At 45.8% G+C, this 18,604-nt stretch overlaps 1 protein-coding gene across 7 annotated transcripts in view; it reads right to left on the bottom strand.

Moving 5' to 3' along the window:
- FRMPD4 (FERM and PDZ domain containing 4) overlaps nucleotides 1-18,604 on the bottom strand; it is a 562,898-nt gene that overhangs the window by 32,341 nt on the left and 511,953 nt on the right. For 6 of the 7 annotated variants that reach the window (XM_068268359.1, XM_068268361.1, XM_068268360.1 and 3 more), the window contains 2 exons: nucleotides 6,254-6,361; nucleotides 200-331 (listed from right to left, as the gene is read on the bottom strand). In XM_068268359.1, coding sequence (XP_068124460.1) covers nucleotides 200-331; nucleotides 6,254-6,361 — 240 coding nt within the window. Of the gene's footprint in view, nucleotides 1-199; nucleotides 332-1,315; nucleotides 1,377-6,253; nucleotides 6,362-18,604 lie in introns of those variants that run through there. The other variant, XM_068268364.1, reaches the window with a different exon arrangement.

Below are 18,604 nucleotides of genomic sequence, written 5' to 3'. Positions count from 1 at the left end.
CCTGTAGTAATATATAGATTGCATATTCAATTATTATGTTGTTGTCTGAAAACCTTGTAAGCAAACCTTGGATGGTCTTCAGTCAATCAATAATGTGCATTTTCACCTTCTAAACCTCAAGCAATCTTACAGCGAGATTTTGCATTTGCCCCATGCTGATTAGACATGCCAAGCCAATTATTTTGAAAAATGTAGAAACCTGAAATAGTGTCTCCTGTTCATGTAATAATAGAAGTTTGGTTCCGGCTCCCTCAGTCCTTTGTTCCAGCATCAGAGAAAAATGTTCAATGCACTTAATTGAAAGCTTCTCTTGGAGTGTTATTATAACATCCTGCAAAAACAGGAAACAGTTAGTGCAAAGCACTCTATCTATAAAAACTATGTGCTCCAACAATGTGCTCAATAAAAATAAAATGACTGAATGCATTCATTTGTTCACAATCAGTAAAACAACCTTATTATGCCTCAGTGTCAGCCTGAAGCGATCCTTGCGCACCTGCACACTCAGATAAGAACGTGAAGAGCCACCCTGTGAGCCCATCAGGTAATTAGTACTGACAGTTTGACAATGCAAGTTTGATTATAGCATGAGAATAATGAGCCAGTTACTAAGTTACCCAGTGAGCTGCATTATCTGGATCCATCTGAAAATGGCGCCTGCGATTAATGGCGCATGGTGTTGCCGCTAATCCGTTTGTCGCTTATCGCTGTACCTATCCCTAACCCCTAACCCCCCCCCTGGTGGTGCCTTACCCTAACCACCCCCCTGGTGGTGCCTTACCCTAACCACCCCCCTGGTGGTGCCTAACCCTAACCACCCACCTGGTGGTGCTTAACCCTAACCACCCCCCTGGTGGTGCCTAACCCTAAGCACCCCCCTGGTGGTGCCTAACCCTAAGACCCCCCTGGTGATGCCTAACCCTAAGACCTCCCTAGTGGTGCCTAACCCTAAATCTCCCCTGGTGGTGCCTAACCGTAACCTTGACAGTGTTACATTAAATCCATTCACCGTTTTGCAGTAAAATAACTTCTACAGTTTGGCTTATGTAGGTTAGCTATTGATAAATAATGTTACTGTGCGCAATAACGTCTGCTGTTTGGCATATGAACTGCGCTATTGATAAATAACGTTATTGTGTGCCGTTTTTCTTCATTTTTCCCTGTGCGCCATTATTATGAAGTACTAACGATAAATAGCGATAAGTATCTTTTTAATGCGGTGCCATTTTTATGCATAGGCGCTGTGCGCCATTATTCAGTGATCCGGCATTATCTAGTCAGCCTGTTATAAGACTGGGGAGGGGCTTTGTCTAACCTGTGTTGCTCAGCAGCAGAAAAGAGAAGGGTGTTAGCACAGAGCTGCTTTTTTTGGATGTTCTGCACTTCAGATCCTTCTGTCTCCTAGCAACCCCCAGGGCCATGGTTCATAAAAAAATGTGGCCACCATGACCCCATCCCCATAACAGAGCAGCCACCATGTCAAACGTGCTCACAACAAGACCTGCTCTGGAGGGGGAGCTGTGTATCAGAGGCAGCTAGGGAAGACAAGAAGTCACCTACCCCCTTCTTTGGATGCCCTGGGACCCCTTGTGTCTGCAAGGCCTGCTTCTGGAGTTGTAATATCTCTGCTGTTATGTGTTGCTGGGCTATTTGAAACAAGGGGCAGGCTGGACAGAATTGCATATCTTTTAGTGAACAAGACATTGCACATTTATTATATTTAAGATGGGCAATAGGGGTTGCAGACAGTGGCGGACAAAACCAGCAGCGGGCCCCAGTGCAGAGTAAATGAAGGGGGCTCCATGTGAGTGGATGCTGTCATAACAAATTATAGTTGGATCCATTAATGTGAATAACATAAAAGTTCTTGAACCTTGGTTACATGCTGTAGGCACGGTGTTAATGTAGCACACATTTTATACTTGTATATGACTGGGCCACAAGCAACTTTCACTGTTCCTCATGAGCTACAAAGAGACATACATGTAGGAGGGCCTAGAGGATAATCTGCCCTAACTGTGGTGTAGCTGCATGGGCCCTAGAGGACATGGGGCCCCTGTGCATCTGCGCAGGCCTATGTCCGCCTCTGGTTGCAGAGGTTGTGACCGCACTGGGCAGCTGGACCAGAGGAGCCCACTAGGGGCCCTTCTTCATCCATCTTAATAGCTTTTTATTGGTGCTATGGTAGTAATGAACTCCACTATATGTACATTGCATAGTGGTAATCCTTAACAAAGTGTTTGCTTACTCTGTTTCCACCTCCCTGACACTGCAGCTGCCCTTGGTTGGTTTTAGGGCCCCAAATCAATACAGTACTTGGGGCCCAAAGCTCCTTTGTTACGCCACTGCAGATGTGTATTTAGCTGATAGAATAGAGATCAAATGTCTATTTTTTGTACAGGGAAATTTGAAATGTTTTTTTTTTCAAAATAGTAACAGTGCTAACTGCTGGAGTTTAAAATGGTGCATATGTCTTACTTGTAAATTGCTATATCTGTGAGCAATGCATAGTTCATCTAATTCATGCACAGTGAAAAAACATACATAGAATGTGTATTGGGGGCAAGTACAGTTATACAGATTTTACATAAACCCCTAAAAATAGAGGTGTACAGAAGTGTGCTTTAATCTGTCCTACAAAGCTTTGCTTCCACATGCGGCACAGACAGATGGCATGGATTGTTAAACGGGAAATGTTAAGCACAATGAAAGAAGTAATGGGGAAGGAGACAGTCATATTTTGGATTAGTTAGATTACAGCACCAATTAAACATTACTGGTTGCAATATCACAGCTTAGAGACTCATTGCACTCACTAATGAGACATTGGAAGCTTCTAGGGCAACACTACTTTCCAGTCATCTACAAATCCAAGTGTTGAAACTTGATCAGGGATATGATTCTGCCTGATTGGATGATATTAACATATAATCTTCTTATAATGGCAGCTCTAATTTCTGTCTCACACAAGCTAAGAAGGATACGATTCACATAAAACTTCATGGGTAACGTGTTGATTTGACATTATTCTGAACATTACATGTTTTTTGGAGATTTGATGGAAAGGACAACATATTAATATTATGCTATTACTCTGGCTTGCGGCTGCCATGCACTTGTCTCAGTAAAAGCAATAAGCAGTTAGCTGACTTTGAGAGTGAAGTCTGAAATTCCACCTGTTGGTTCTATCATGATCCATAAAGGAAAGATGCTCTAGTGCAGGGCTGCCCAATAGGTCGATCGCGATCTACCGGTAGATCGCGACCGCCTGATTGGTAGATCACGGCCTCATGGCCATAAAGCTGTATTTGAAAAAAGGAAATGTTTTGAAGCTTACATCTGTAACTGTACCTTTGCACAAAAAAAACAAAGTAGAGACCTTTTTGTTGTTGTCGCTAGGTTAAGTGTTGGCAGTGTTGAAGGCAGGCATTCACCACAGAACAGCTCTAACAGTATGTTATTACAATTCTTTATAGAGCTGTAACTCGGACCTGAAAACCATTAAAACAATGACTATAACTGAGAACAGAAGGTTACAAACTAGGGTCACCTAGAAAATTAGAGAGGAACAGCCGCCTGCCACAAAGCTCAAAGAACATGAGAGCGTATATCCACTGCAGAAATGGCTGAATGGGCTGATGGAATATATCATCAAAAGGTTCAGGGTGACTCTGTTATTCTTTATTGAAGCATTCAATAAATACTTATTACTATAAATACATATTAGAAAAAGAAAACGTTTATATAAGTATCTGATTTATTAATACCCTTCAATATTCCTTTATTCCATCATTTTATTTCTATAAATTATTTATATAATCTATAATATATAATTACAGTCATATAAATAACTAATTACAAACTGTAATTTCAAATAATTATTGCAGCTTCTAAGGACATTGTAGATATGAAAAACCAGCTTCAGTGCTAAATACACAGTGCACTGAATGAAGAGAATTTTTATTTTGCCACCTTCCTCCTGCTCTCGCGACTTAACACTATGGAATACTTAAAGGGACTCCGAGCAGTGCAGAAACTATGGAAAGATGCATATCATTTTAAAGCGCTCTTTCTCCTCTTTCCAATGATATATAAACCACCACCCTACGTCTTTTAGTTTTCGCTATTTTCGCGATTGAAATTGCCGCGGCCGCGATTTCGATCGCGAAAATAGAGAAAACTAAAAGGTGTAGGGCAACTATTTAGGTGTCGTCAGAAAGAGGAGAAAGAGAGCTTTAAAATGATATCCATCAAGCCATAGTTATATTGTATTACACAGGGCGACACTTTCCCCAGTGTCAGCAGCTCCATTCTGCTGAATGCAGCTGCTGACTTTGACAAAAAGTCGCCCTGTGTAATACAATATAACTATGGCTTGATGGATATCATTTTAAAGCTCTCTTTCTCCTCTTTCTGACGACACCTAAATCGTTGCCCCACGCCTTTTAGTTTTCTCTATTTTTGCGATCGAAATCGCGGCCGCGGCAATTTCAATCGCGAAAATAGCGAAAACTAAAAGGCGTAGGGTGGCGGTTTATATATCATTGGAAAGAGGAGAAAGAGAGCTTTAAAATGATGTGCATCTTTCCATAGTTTCTGCACTGCTCGGAGTCCCTTTAACACTTAACAAAATGCCGCATTTGCACAATATATTTCCTGTGGTTCCCTTGCTGGGGTTTCCAACTGGTCTCCTGATGTCACCTAAAAGAAAGCTGTTGCATTATCAAAATGGTCTGGCTCCCCATAGTCACTTTCAAGAGGCATAGGCAAACGCAGGGGGGGGGGGGGATTACAGCTGCCCAGAACCCCCCCCCCCCCTCCCCTCAGACCATGGCCAGTGCAGTGTCTGGGGACACCAGAATATCTGCAGGCATCCTGCAGCTCACAGCACTGCCCCCTTTCTTTCCCTGCTACAGGTGACTTTGAATGGAGCAGCAGCGTGTGTACAGAGCATGGAGCAGCTCTGGGGAACTTAACAGAGTCAGGTATGAGCACATCCCTGTGTCCTGTTGTGTGAATGCTTCACTTTCCCCTTTATTAGCAATGTCGGCTGTCCTCATTATTATCTGTATCCAAACTGCTCCTGATCAATCCCGTTGTCGATCAGGAGCAGATTGGACATTTATTATTATATTATATTGTGCATGGCTGAGGGAGACCTTTAGGGCTCTTTCACACTAGAGCCCTTTTTCGGCGTTTCAACGCAAAGTGGAAACTTTGCGTTAACCAAGGTAAAATGAAAGTCTATAGACTTTAATTTTACCTTTCACACCCGACGCTGTGTTTCGATGCATTGCGGTATGACGCACCCAGGAGCTTTTTATCATCCGGAATCGGCATTTTCCCGTCTGGTTAATAAATTACTACTGCCACTACTCAACGTTGCACCGCAACATCCCGACGACACGACGCAGCCTATTTAACGCGTGCAGGAAACGGCTCCTGCACACGTTGTCTAATGTGAAATAGCCCTTCAGGAACCCCCCCCCCCTTTAAAATCCTGGGTTTGCCCCTGCACGGGGGGAATAGTGGACATGCCAATCCACACTTATGGGGAAGGGAAGGGTTGTTATAACCAATAAGCTTCCTTTCCATTCTGTCCATTGTCTAGAGGTGTTACTGTGGTGGTGGTGGTGCTGGCGGTGGGGAGCACTACAAAGGATGTCCTAGGATTTGCTGCAGGGGTTTTGGACGTTGTGTGACCAGCCAGTCATTTAACCTCCAACCCATTCTTCCATTCCCTACATAGATCCTCACTTTTGCAGGTCATATTGGGATCATTGTTTTCTGACACTGCAGGTCTCCCACATGGAAGAATGGTATGGAGGTTAAATGACAGGCTGATCACACACACACACACACACACACACACACACACACACACACACACACACACACACACACACACACACACACACACACACACACACACACACACACACACACACACACACACACACACACACACACACACACACACACACACACACACACACACACACACACACACACACACACACACACACACACACACACACACACACACACACATATATATATGTGACCATGGGGAATATCTGTGAATTAGGGGTGAGCTGGAGGAAATAAACATTATTATTGGAACTGAAATCCAAACATTTATAAAGAAATTAACCTTTTAAAAACCCATCAAGCAGAATAAATATAAACAGTATATCATGTTATACTGGAGACTACTTTTCTCATTAATCCCTTTGTGGGGTGTTAGACTCACCTTAATAGAAGTGCCACTGTCAAAGCGAAAAGATTTGGTTTGTCCATTTTCTAAGTACACCTTTAAAACATTTGGCATGAAAAGAAGGGAATTATCTTTGACTGTTTCCTGTGAAATGTAAAAATGAAAAGGTTTATAATTGTGTACAAAAATAAAAAGACTAAAATAACTTTTTTCTATAAGAGATTAGGCCTCGATTCATCATTGTCTTTGAGATAACTTTTCCAGTTTGTTAAATTACCGAATTCAAAGTTTATCGATTTCTAGTTGTATTCATCAAGGTTTTACCGCATTCGGTGTGAATTCGATAACCATTCGGTAATGTGTCGATATTTCCATTTTACAGCGGTAATTTAACACAAGGCTATAAGATTCCCATGGAATTGTGGGTAAAAGGCAGTCCTTTGAACACAACGTAGCAACATTCTGAATAGGGCTTAACACATGGACCAGGATTTTGGAAGCGGCTTGGGACAATCCCACAATTTCACCAGCTACGACTTGATAGGAGACTTTTCTGAAAAAAAATGTAGTGCAGCTAGCAATTTAGTTAACCCTGGCACTGCCTGCGTTCTCTTACAAGATGATACAAGAGAAATGCAGATGTCCTGGCATAGCAAATAAATCTATTCTCTTGCAAATTGATCTGGCTCTAGACCTTATTCTTGCCCTTCTGCGCCTTTGAATCACTCTCAGCTGATACATAACCACTTCAAATGGCTCCATCTTCTCTGTCAGCAATGATCTGACAGGAATAACGACAGAGCAGTGAAGGAGATAACTAATCCTAAATTTAACGCTAAACCACGCCCACTTTCGGTTTCATGAATTGCACTTTCTTCCGTTTTAACGCATCACTAACAAATGATTACCGTAGTAGGTACAGATATGCACTACCCCCTGGAGATGTCAGTAGATGTGCCACGGCTAACTCAGTACCATCTGAGTGAAGACAATGAGAAGGATGAAGCCGGCACCATCAATTAGCTCTTAAGGTTTTATTTAAAGACTGTCATCAGGTACATCATAGTACAATCAGCGACGTTTCGGAGCGTTGGATCTAGCTCCTTTATCAAGCCATGACAGTCTCAAGCCTCTCCGTCTCCCTGGTAACGTCTCTGACGTTACAGCGCTGCCTCCCCGCAAGTTCCCCATCAGGTCCGTGTGAATGATGGGTGTGTACTACTGCTTGCGAGGGTGGCGTGGGGCGGTGCTGGTGCGAACTGTTGGAGATAGGGAATGCACACAGGTGAGTGGTTTTTGAATTCATTGGCTCACACCATACGTGAGAAGTTCCCCATCAAGTCCGCTTTATACATAGCGGAAGGGGATTGGCTAGACAGTTAGACAGTTTTTGATTGGTGTATTGAAATGTGATGTACTATTTAAAACTCAGTGTGTCAGCTATACTTTGAGACTGTCATGGCTTGATAAAGAAGCTAGATCCAACGCTCCGAAACGTCGCTGATTGTACTATGATGTACCTGATGACAGTCTTTAAATAAAACCTTAAGAGCTAATCGATGGTGCCGGCTTCATCCTTCTCATTAACGAATGATTACCGAATTATTACCGAATGCTCGTTAACAGCTGTAGATAAATTTGATGCATCCTGAAATCAACTTAACGAATTCGGTATTTTACCGAACTGTCGTTAACCAATTCGATAAGTCTTGATGAATCGAGGCCTAAGTGATGATAGATCTAACTGTTAGGCATAAATGATTAAGTGATGATAGACTAACTGTTAGGCATAAAATCAAAAATCAATTCTCTATTTTTATATGGTAAACAAATAATAAGGATGCTAACCAGGCAATCCAAAAGTTAAAAATCACTCTTAATTTTCTTCTCCATAGAATATCATTTACCAAGTCCCCTGGCTCTAATTTGATACATCTGCCGCAAAAAAATGTTGCAGTGCATGCTGTTTTTTTTTCTTCTTTACTTTCCTCCCCTTTTCCCCTCAGACATAACTAATGCAATCTGATTGGCTGAAATTTCTTTGACTCCCAGTTCCCCCTCCCACACCTCTTTTCCCCTCTGATTGACCAATATTTCCAGTGCTGAGAAGCTGAGAAAGTGACTCAGCTGAAATTCGGTCCATACAAATAACCCAGGTCTGCAAAGTCTCACAACAAATTTGTGACAATGCACTTCTTGCTGCAGAGCTGTGTGGGAGTGTCTGAAGACTAGGAGGAGGGCGGGTAAGCATACTAAATCAGAAAGACGAGAGGGAACAGATTAAAGAGACACTGAAGCGAAAAAAAAAATGATGATATTATGATTTGTATGTGTAGCACAGCTAAGAAATAAAACATTAAGATCAGATACATCAGTGTAATTGCTTCCAGTAATTGTTTCCATGTAAGAGTTGAGAAACTCCAGTTGTTATCTCTATGCAAACAAGCCATTAAGCTCTCCGACTAAGTTAGTCGTGGAGAGGGCTGTTATCTGACTTTTATTATCTCAACTGTTCCTGGACTATTTACTTTTCCTCTGGTACAGGAGAGGTCATTACTTCACAGACTGCTCTGAAAGACTCATTTTGAATGCTGAGTGTTGTGTAATCTATTATAGAATGATGCAATGTTAGAAAAAACACTATATACCTGAAAATAAAACTATGAGAATATTTTCTTTGCTGCTAATCTTCTAGTAATTATTCATAGTACACAACCAATTCACTATATCATATTTTTTTTTCGCTTCAGTGTCTCTTTAAGGGAGGAAATTACATAAGGACTGGCTTCAGACACAGGGATTCCAAAATGCAAACTGACAGAAACAGGATTCTCTATATTTACTATATAAAACTCACTGAAATAAAAATGTGGACAGTCCAATACATATGTTATGTAAGTACAGCAAGTATCTATCTACTATTATATGTGTTTTTTTTCCTGAGATAGTATAGCTAAAGGCTTCTCTTTAACTCCACCCTGGAGGCAGAATTTGGCATTAGTGAATCAAAGCTTCTAGTAGCTATTAACTAGCATAGGGTAGGTAGGGATTTCAGAGGGCGGGAACTGAAGGAGCCATGCTGTTGCTATTGTGTATAAATCATTGGGATGCCCTTCATTAGCATTATTTGCATATTACTGTTGCTTGTCTCCACTTGAAAGCCTAGTATGATTAAATCTTTTCTCCACTAAATGCTGTAGGGGATACGATGATTGCACATTTTTTAGCACACAGCTTGTTTCAAATGTTACATGTTTTATTTGGCTAAATATATTAGGTGTAGTGTACCTGAGTGCAATCAGCAAAAGTTGTGTTTAATTTCTTTAGTTTGGACCCCAACTGTCTATGTCCACGTAAATGAAACCTTACAGAATAAAAAAACTACTAGTGCAAAACAATTCAAGCAAATAATACACCCTTGACACGCTTCTTTTTGTGCAGATTATTATGAATCAGTTTGCTGAGTGCAGAAATTCAAGCATTTGTAGTCAATGCTTTTTTTTACCAGCAAAATCAGACACCAGAAAAAACACATTGCTTTCAAAAAGTTAAAGCGGACTTGAACTCAGAACTTCCTCTCTGCTCTAAAAGATAAGCAACAGCATAATAACCTTTAAAAAAAACATTTATTTGTTACAGTTGATACAAATCCTGCTATAAATCTGCAGTGTGTCTACTTCCTGCTTTCATGGAAGTAGACATAGGGTTAAAGAGAGTCTGAAGTGAGAATAAATCTCTCTTCAGACCTCATAGATAGCAGGGGCATGTGTGCCCCTGCTAAACCGCCGCTATCCCGCAGCTTAACGGGGGTCCCTTCACCCCCAAATCCCCTCGGTGCAGCGGGGGAGCGCTTCCTGGTTGGGGCAGGGCTAACCGCCCCAGCCTTGCCCCACGCGCGTCTGTCAGCGCGTATCTCCGCCTCTCCCCTGCCCCTCTCAGTCTTCCTTCACTGAGAGGGGCAGGGGAGAGGTGGCGATGCGCTGCTGATAGACGCGACAGGAGGCAGGGCTGCAGCCGTTAGCTCTGCCTCCAGGAGCGACCAAGTCTGCGACCAAGTGTTGCAGTGGGGGGTTTGGAGGTGAAGGGACCCCCGTTTAGCGGCGCGATAGCGGCGGTTTAGCAGGGGCACACGTGCCCCTGCTAACTTTGAGCTCTGAAGCGAGATTTATTCTCGCTTCAGAGTCTCTTTAACATCCTGTGTTTACAATTTAGCTGCTCTGCTGAGGCAGCCAGCTGACACAGCTGAAAGATCAAATTACAGTTGTTATTGGTTACAGATGGGGAAATTAGACATTCTAAACTCTCTAAATACATACAGGGTGCATTTCTTTATGTTTTCATTCTGTCCTGTGGAAGAGTTCAGGTCCACTTTAACCAATGAAATTATTCATTTGTTGGACATGGAGATTTGACACTTTCAAAAGCTAAGTAAAATATTTAATTGCCTTTACCTAAAACCGAAAACAGGGACAACTGAGGTGCAAAGGAGGACAGGTATTTAGCCCCAAAAGATGGACTATCCCTCTAAAAAAGAGACATTAAAAGCTATGCTTTAGTAGAACCTTAAAGAGAAACTCCGACCAAGAATTGAACTTTATCCCAATCAGTAGCTGATACCCCCTTTTACGTGAGAAATCTATTCCTTTTCACAAACAGACCATCAGGGGGCATTGTATGTCTGATATTGTGGTGAAACCCCTCCCACAAGAAACTCTGAGGACCGTGGTACTCCTGGCAGTTTCCTGTCTGTGAACATTGTGGAAAATAGCTGTTTACAGCTGTTTCCAACTGCCAAAAAAGCATGCAGCAGCTACATCACCTGCCAACAGTAAAAATGTCACCATGTAATAAATGTCAGAATGTAAATCAGGGACTTAAAATATTTTACAATGGGCAAACACTGACTAAATCATTTATACATAATTATTGTAAAAATGAAGCACTTTTTTATCACATTATTTTTACTGGAGTTCCTCTTTAAGGTCTGAGGCTATATGTGATCTGAAAAAGATAACTGACAATCGATATATTGCCTTGGATGAAAAAGCATAATGTTAGCTCAGAATCACTTTAATTATGTAAAAAATAAATTTAGCAATGGTAATTAAATTATTGCTAAATGCTGATCGGATTACAGGGGTTAACGGCACTGCCTTTCTGAGGGAAATGTACTGTGCTGTAAGCAGTCTGTGGGCGTTTTTCTCTTGTTTTGAACGTCAGTGGTATGAAGGCTATTAACATGTTGCTTGGCTTTTATCACAACATTGTGGATTGTATTAGAGTTGGTGATTCACTAATTAATAGCAGATTTTGTGGTGCCAGTGACTCAGATAAGACTTAGCAAAGCTTTCAACAGCCTTCGCCCCAGTTGTCTTCTCCGATTATTTCTCTTATTGAAGCTTTAAACAAGCTTTCTATTCTTGTCAACAGATCATCACACGATTTCTTATGCTCAAAGTCAGGCTCTAAAAATATTTCTACTCGCTGATCCAAAAGAACACAATTATCCTGCTTATTTAATGGCAATGCGATTTTCACATATTTTCCACATATGCTTTGCATAATAATCTTAGCTTTCTCATATTTATGTATTTTACATCTACTAATATTGAGTGGCCTTTTAAAAGTGTTATTAGTATTAAATTGCTATTTATCAAACATGATAGCAAGAACTATGGAAGCCAGTAGAGTTAAAGCAAATCTGTATCAAAATGTGCTTAAAAAGTAAAAAATAATGTATGATAAAAATCATGTGCTATTATTTTGTTCTCTTTTTGGTTGCCTGTAAGTTTTCTAATTTGAATCACTTTTGAATTTGTTGGTAGACTTGAGAACAACCGTTGGCTCCCCTAAAATATCTGTACTGTTCCCAGTTCACATTTGTACTACTGATCAGTGGTGCTCAGCAGAGCTCGAATATTCGAGTAGCTCGAATATTCGAGCTCTTTTCCAGCTATTCGAGCTCGGTATTCGAGCTCCGAATAGCTGGAGCTATTCGAATGGGCTATCCGAGTACACTCGAATAGCCCATTCACTATTCGAGCTATTCGAGCAACCCGGCGCTATTCGAGCTCGGTACCGAGCTCGAATAGCGTCATAGCCCAGATTGATGTCCTTAGAGCCAATCAGAGGGCTCCCAGGCCCTCTGACGGCAGCCAATCACAGAGGGGGACCCTGGCCAGCCCCTACCCTATAAATAGCGGCCGCCATGTTCCGTTTCTCCATGCTTGCCTGAGACTTGTACAGAGAGAGAGTTGCTCCTTTGTGCTTTGGCTTAGCAAGTGCTCTATTGTGATCATTTACCTAGCGTTTTTGCTCACCTACACCTGCCATATACACCTATATTGTTGTTAGTTAGATAGACATTGTATTTTAGTTAGTAGCTTGTGTGTTACATTAGAGACAGGCAGCTGCTGCAAGCTTACAGGTTTAGGCCTCAGGGGGGCCTTGCCTCTGTGGGCAGCTGTCCTCTGTTTATTTCTCTCATCTATACCAGTATTTCTGCTGTCCTTTACTAATAGTATTGTAGTTATACTGTACTAGGAGTAGGACACTCACTGACTGTCACTGTTTATAGGCTACTAGCTAGCTCCTGCGTGTGTGCACTCACTCACTGTCTGTGTGTACACACACTCTATTTCCTTCTGATTACTGATAGATTATTGTTATTTAGTTGTACTTACTTACTACTTACTCTTACTGTACCCGTAGGGACACTCACTGTCACTGTTCATATAGGCTACTAGCTCCTGCGTGTGCGCACTGCACTCACTGTCTGAGTGTACACACACAACACACACTCTATTCCCTTCTGATCGCTGATTGATTATCGTAATTAGTTAGTTGTACTTACTGTTACTACTTACTCTTACTGTACTAGGAGTATAGGACACTCGGTCACTGTCCATAGGCTACTAGCTCCTGCGTGCGTGCACTCACTGTCTGAGTGTACACACACCCACACTCCATTTCCTTCTGATCGCTGATTGATTATCGTAATTAGTTAGTTCTACTTACTGTTACTACTTACTCTTACTGTACTAGGAGTCTAGGACACTCAGTCACTGTGTTCATAGGCTACTAGCTCCTGCGTGCGGTCACTCACTGTCTGAGTGTACACACACCACCCACACTCTATTTCCTTCTGATCGCTGATTGATTATTGTAATTAGTTAGTTCTACTTACTGTTACTACTTACTCTTACTGTACTAGGAGTCTAGGACACTCAGTCACTGTGTTCATAGGCTACTAGCTCCTGCGTGCGTGCACTCACTGTCTGAGTGTACACACACCCACACTCCATTTCCTTCTGATCGCTGATTGATTATTGTAATTAGTTAGTTCTACTTACTGTTACTAGTTACTCTTACTGTACTAGGAGTCTAGGACACTCAGTCACTGTCCATAGGCTACTAGCTCCTGCGTGCGGTCACTCACTGTCTGAGTGTACACACACCCACACTCCATTTCCTTCTGATCGCTGATTGATTATTGTAATTAGTTAGTTCTACTTACTGTTACTACTTACTCTTACTGTACTAGGAGTCTAGGACACTCAGTCACTGTGTTCATAGGCTACTAGCTCCTGCGTGCGTGCACTCACTGTCTGAGTGTACACACACCCACACTCCATTTCCTTCTGATCGCTGATTGATTATTGTAATTAGTTAGTTCTACTTACTGTTACTACTTACTCTTACTGTACTAGGAGTCTAGGACACTCAGTCACTGTGTTCATAGGCTACTAGCTCCTGCGTGCGTGCACTCACTGTCTGAGTGTACACACACCCACACTCCATTTCCTTCTGATCGCTGATTGATTATTGTAATTAGTTAGTTCTACTTACTGTTACTACTTACTCTTACTGTACTAGGAGTCTAGGACACTCAGTCACTGTGTTCATAGGCTACTAGCTCCTGCGTGCGTGCACTCACTGTCTGAGTGTACACACACAACACACACTCTATTTCCTTCTGATCGCTGATTGATTATCGTAATTAGTTAGTTCTACTTACTGTTACTACTTACTCTTACTGTACTAGGAGTCTAGGACACTCAGTCACTGTCCATAGGCTACTAGCTCCTGCGTGCGTGCACTCACTGTCTGAGTGTACACACACTAAATTTACTTGTGATTACTACTGATTATTGTAACTGCTAGTTGTACTTCCTGACTGTTACTACTTACTTACTGTACTAGGGGACACTCACTCAGTCACCTCACCAACCAACCCACTCCATTAAAGTACCCCACTTTTCAGCCGCCCTTTTAAAAAACTTTTCTCTATACGCCCAAAACATTGAAGATGTCTGGAAGTGGCAGCCAGCGCGGTTTGGGCAAGGGGAAGGGCAGCAAGGGAATCAGGAGGAGAGGGAGCAGCATTGTGGCAAGCCGCGGCCGCGGGCGCGCCACCATGCACAGTTCCGCAGCAGCAGCAGCAGCGTCAGTGGCTAACATTCCTCCCATAGCCACTGGCCGTGGACGCCTTGGGCGCCGCCCAGCAGGAGCATCTGCAACTCACGCTGCAGAGACACAGCAGCAGCAGCGTGTAGCACCTGCTCCCATTTTCCTCCAGCCGGGTCGGAAACGTCCCATTGAGGAAAAGGATGCAGACACTGTGGTGCACTCATGACGGAGGATGAGCAGCCCGCCATCAGCTCTGCATCCGAGGCCTCCACCCTCACCACCACCACCACCCCTGTTCGCAGCAGCCGCCCAGCAGGGTCTGGGGAGGAGGCCAGTTCACCGTCACTCGCCGACCTGTCATTCAGCAGTCTTTTGACCCCAGGCATCATGAGTAAATTGTCTGCTGTTGTTGGCGATCTTGAGGAGGAGATGCTGATGGGCACTTTGGGGGATGAGGGATTGGACAGCAAGACTGTGGCGACAGTCAAGCAGCCCATCCATGCATCAGGAGAGGAGTTTGGGGGGTCCTCATCCCAGCAGGACATGTTTCAGGAGGGGGAGGATGATGATGACCCGGTGACAGACAGAGACTGGGTGCCACCACCTCCAGGGGATGTCGTCCTCAGCAGCTCTGAGGAGGAGGAGGAGGATGCTCTTGTGGGCCTTGCAAGGAGGCGCATCATTGCAAGCATTGGCAGCAGCAGTAGGCAGGTCCCACAGCCTGCTGGTGTCTCAGGCTCAGCAGCAGCAGCAGCAGCATCTGCCAGTACCACCACCAGCCGCACCCAAGCCCCCCAAGCCCCCCCCCCAACCACCACAGGGAGACAGGCAGCAGCGCTTCCATGCCGTAGGGGGATGTTTAAGTCACCAATCTGGCGATATTTCACCATGCCCACTGTGTACAGCAAGTACGCCACTTGCAACCACTGTCAGCGGAAGTTGAGCAGAGGTGCAGACCCCTTAAAGTTCTGCACCAGCTCGCTCATCAACCACCTTGCGGCTAAACATTTCCACCAGCATGAGGAGTTCCAGAGGCTGAAGGCATCTGGTGCTGGCAGTGGCACCACACCCATCACTGCACAGCCTTCAGCAGCAGCAGCAGCAACAGCAGCCACCCGCCCTCCTGCTCCTCCAGCAGCACCAGCAGGAGTGCGGAAACGCACTGCTCCTCCCCCCTCTGCAACTCCTGCCGCCGACACTGAGGCCTGTTCTGGCAGCCAGTCCTCAGTGGCCTCCTCCGCTGTGTCTGCTGATTCCCGTGCCAGCAAAAGGCCACGCCAGAGCCTTTTGAGCGAGTCCTTCCAGGGGGTGGTTAGGGCTCTGCCTCCCAGCAGCCGTCGCGTGCGGCAGCTGAACGGCTTGCTGGCACGGGCCATGTGCTCCCAACTCCTGCCGTACACGCTCGTGCAGGAGGGGAGCGACATTCGTGCGCTGCTTGCTTGCGCAGCCCCAGACTGGCAGCTCCCCAGCAGACACTTCTTTGCCCGCAAGGCCATTCCTGCACTGCACCGCTTTGTGATGGCCAATGTGGAGCGAGGGCTGGAGCACGCGGTTGGTGAAAGGGTCCACGTCACCATGGACTCCTGGAGCAGCCGCTTCGGGACAGGCCGCTACCTGTCCTTCACTGTCCACTGGGTCAGCTTGGTGGAAGGGGGTGAGGATGGGAGAGCAGCAGCGGGCACAGCAGCAGCAGCAACACAGTGGGTGGTGCCACCCCGCAGGGTCAGGGGAACTGCAGCAGGTTCCTCCGATCCTCTGCCATCCTCCGGCACACCTGGCCAAACCCCCCGCCTCAGCAGCAGCGTGAAGGCCCGCCACTGCCAAGCGCTGCTGCACTTGGTCAGCCTTGGGAAGACCAAGCTGACGGCAACCCATGTGTTGGCCAAACTCCAGGAGCAGGAGAGGATTTGGCTGACCCCCAGAGGCCTCAGAGTCGGAGAGGTGGTGGCCGACAATGGGGCCAATCTGGTTGCCGCAATAGACAGGGGAAACCTGACCCACATCCCCTGTCTTGCCCACGTGCTGAACCTGGTGGTGCAGAAGTTCCTGCGCACCTACCAGGGGATGGGCGAACTGCTGGAAACGGCAAGGAATGTTGTGCGTCACTTCCGGCGCTCGGCTGCAGCCTGTGCGAGCCTGGAAGACGTGCAAAAGGAGCTGGATCTGCCACGCCATCGGCTGATCCTTGACGTTCCGACTCGCTGGAACTCCACCCTGGCGATGTTGGAGCGTCTGGTTGAACAGAGGCACGCTGTCAACCAGTACCTTGCCCTGGCCACTGTTTCCGCAGCTCAGAGAAGGGACAAGACCAGCAACATCCCGTCCATCGTCCCCGATGATGACTGGAGGCACATGCAGCAGGTGTGCTTTGTGCTGGCTCCCTTCCTGCAGGCCACAAACATGGTGAGCAGGGACCATGCTATGGTCTGCGAGTGGGTGCCCCTGGTTTCTCTGCTGAACAGGGCCCTCGATGCTTTGCTGGAACAGGGAGCGGCAGCCTTGGACCAGCAGGAGCGGCAACCAGCTGCGCAGTCCACCTCTGAGGGGGAGGAGGAGGAGGACTTGGTGGAGGTCCCTGACCTGGCTGCTGATGAGGGGGATCAGCACAGCGCAGCTGAGTTGGTGCGGGGGTGGAGAGAGGATGAGGCGGCAGAGGAGGAGGATGAGGACAGCACTGACGTCGATGTGCCAGCAGACGTGGCCCGCCTCTTCCCAATGGCAGCGCACATGCTGACGTGCCTGCGCAGGGACCCCAGGGTGATCCAGATGAAGCAGAGGGAGGAGATCTGGATCAGCATGATGTTGGACCCACGCCTCAAGGGGAAGTTGAGCCAGTTCCTGCCGCCTGCAGGAGGAGACCCAGCGCAACAAATAAGGAGCTTGCAGCAGGCCCTTGTTGAGCGCTTGGAGGAAGCCTTCCCCCAGCCTTCCACCCCCACTGTCCAGCAGCCAGCACAGAGGCAGCAGCAGGTGCCTGCATCCAGCAGCAGCAAGCGCCCCACAGACCTGCTGTCTCTCAGCCACGAGCTCTACAGGACTGTAGAGGCTCCGGCAGCAGTGACTAGAGAGGAGATGCATGCAGCAGCATCCTCCTCCGGTCACAGCCAGCGCCTGACCCGCATGGTGGCTGACTACATGGGGTCGTACAGCGGGCTTGACAGCGATGCCCCTGTTGATCCCATGGAGTATTGGGTCAAGCGCATGGAGATCTGGAGCGAGCTGGCGCAGTACGCCCTGGAAGTGCTGTCCTGCCCCCCTTCCAGCGTGCTGTCCGAGCGCTGCTTCAGTGCAGCTGGTGGCGTGGTCACCGAGAAACGCTCACGTCTGTCTCACAAGTCTGTGGACAGACTGACGTTTCTCAAGATGAACCAGGCGTGGGTGGAAGGCGAGTTCCTGGCCCCTGTTGTCGGCGAGAGGGGGACATGAACTGGCTGCCGGAACCATCGTTAATGTGCCTTACCACCCTTTACCACCTCCTGGCTCCTGCTCACTAAGCCAGCCTGGTTCACTTTGACTATTACGTCGCCTGCAGCCACACATTTTACACCTACAGTGGGCTGCTGTGTACTGCCCTTCTGCTGTCTGTCTGTGTTTCCCACTGCCAGGGTACACAGAATTACCTTCTTCTGCTGCCACTCTGCCACCAGCTATTACGTCAAACAATAGCTATATTGGTTGCAAAACCAAAACCAAACAAACCATTAAAAAAAATAAAAGGTTTAATTTTTCGGAGGTGCCCGGGTTGAAAACTGTGTTGTCCCAGTTGTGTATTGGACACAATGTGGGCTGCACGACCGCTGTCTGGGACCTCCTGTTGTGTTTATTTACAGCCCTGGTATCACCGCTAGGTACCAGGGCTATTATGTCACGCTGCCTACCTGCTGCCACACTCACACTGCTCCTCCACACCTCCTCCTGCTGCTGCTGCTGCTGTCTGTCTGTGTTTCCCACTGCCAGGGTACACAGATGATTTACCTT

Source organism: Hyperolius riggenbachi, chromosome 2 (genome assembly GCF_040937935.1).
Source record: "Hyperolius riggenbachi isolate aHypRig1 chromosome 2, aHypRig1.pri, whole genome shotgun sequence".
NCBI classification, from domain to species: Eukaryota; Metazoa; Chordata; class Amphibia; order Anura; family Hyperoliidae; genus Hyperolius; species Hyperolius riggenbachi.
Note: the sequence above shows the minus strand (reverse complement) of the source record. Positions and strands in the feature narration are given on the sequence as shown.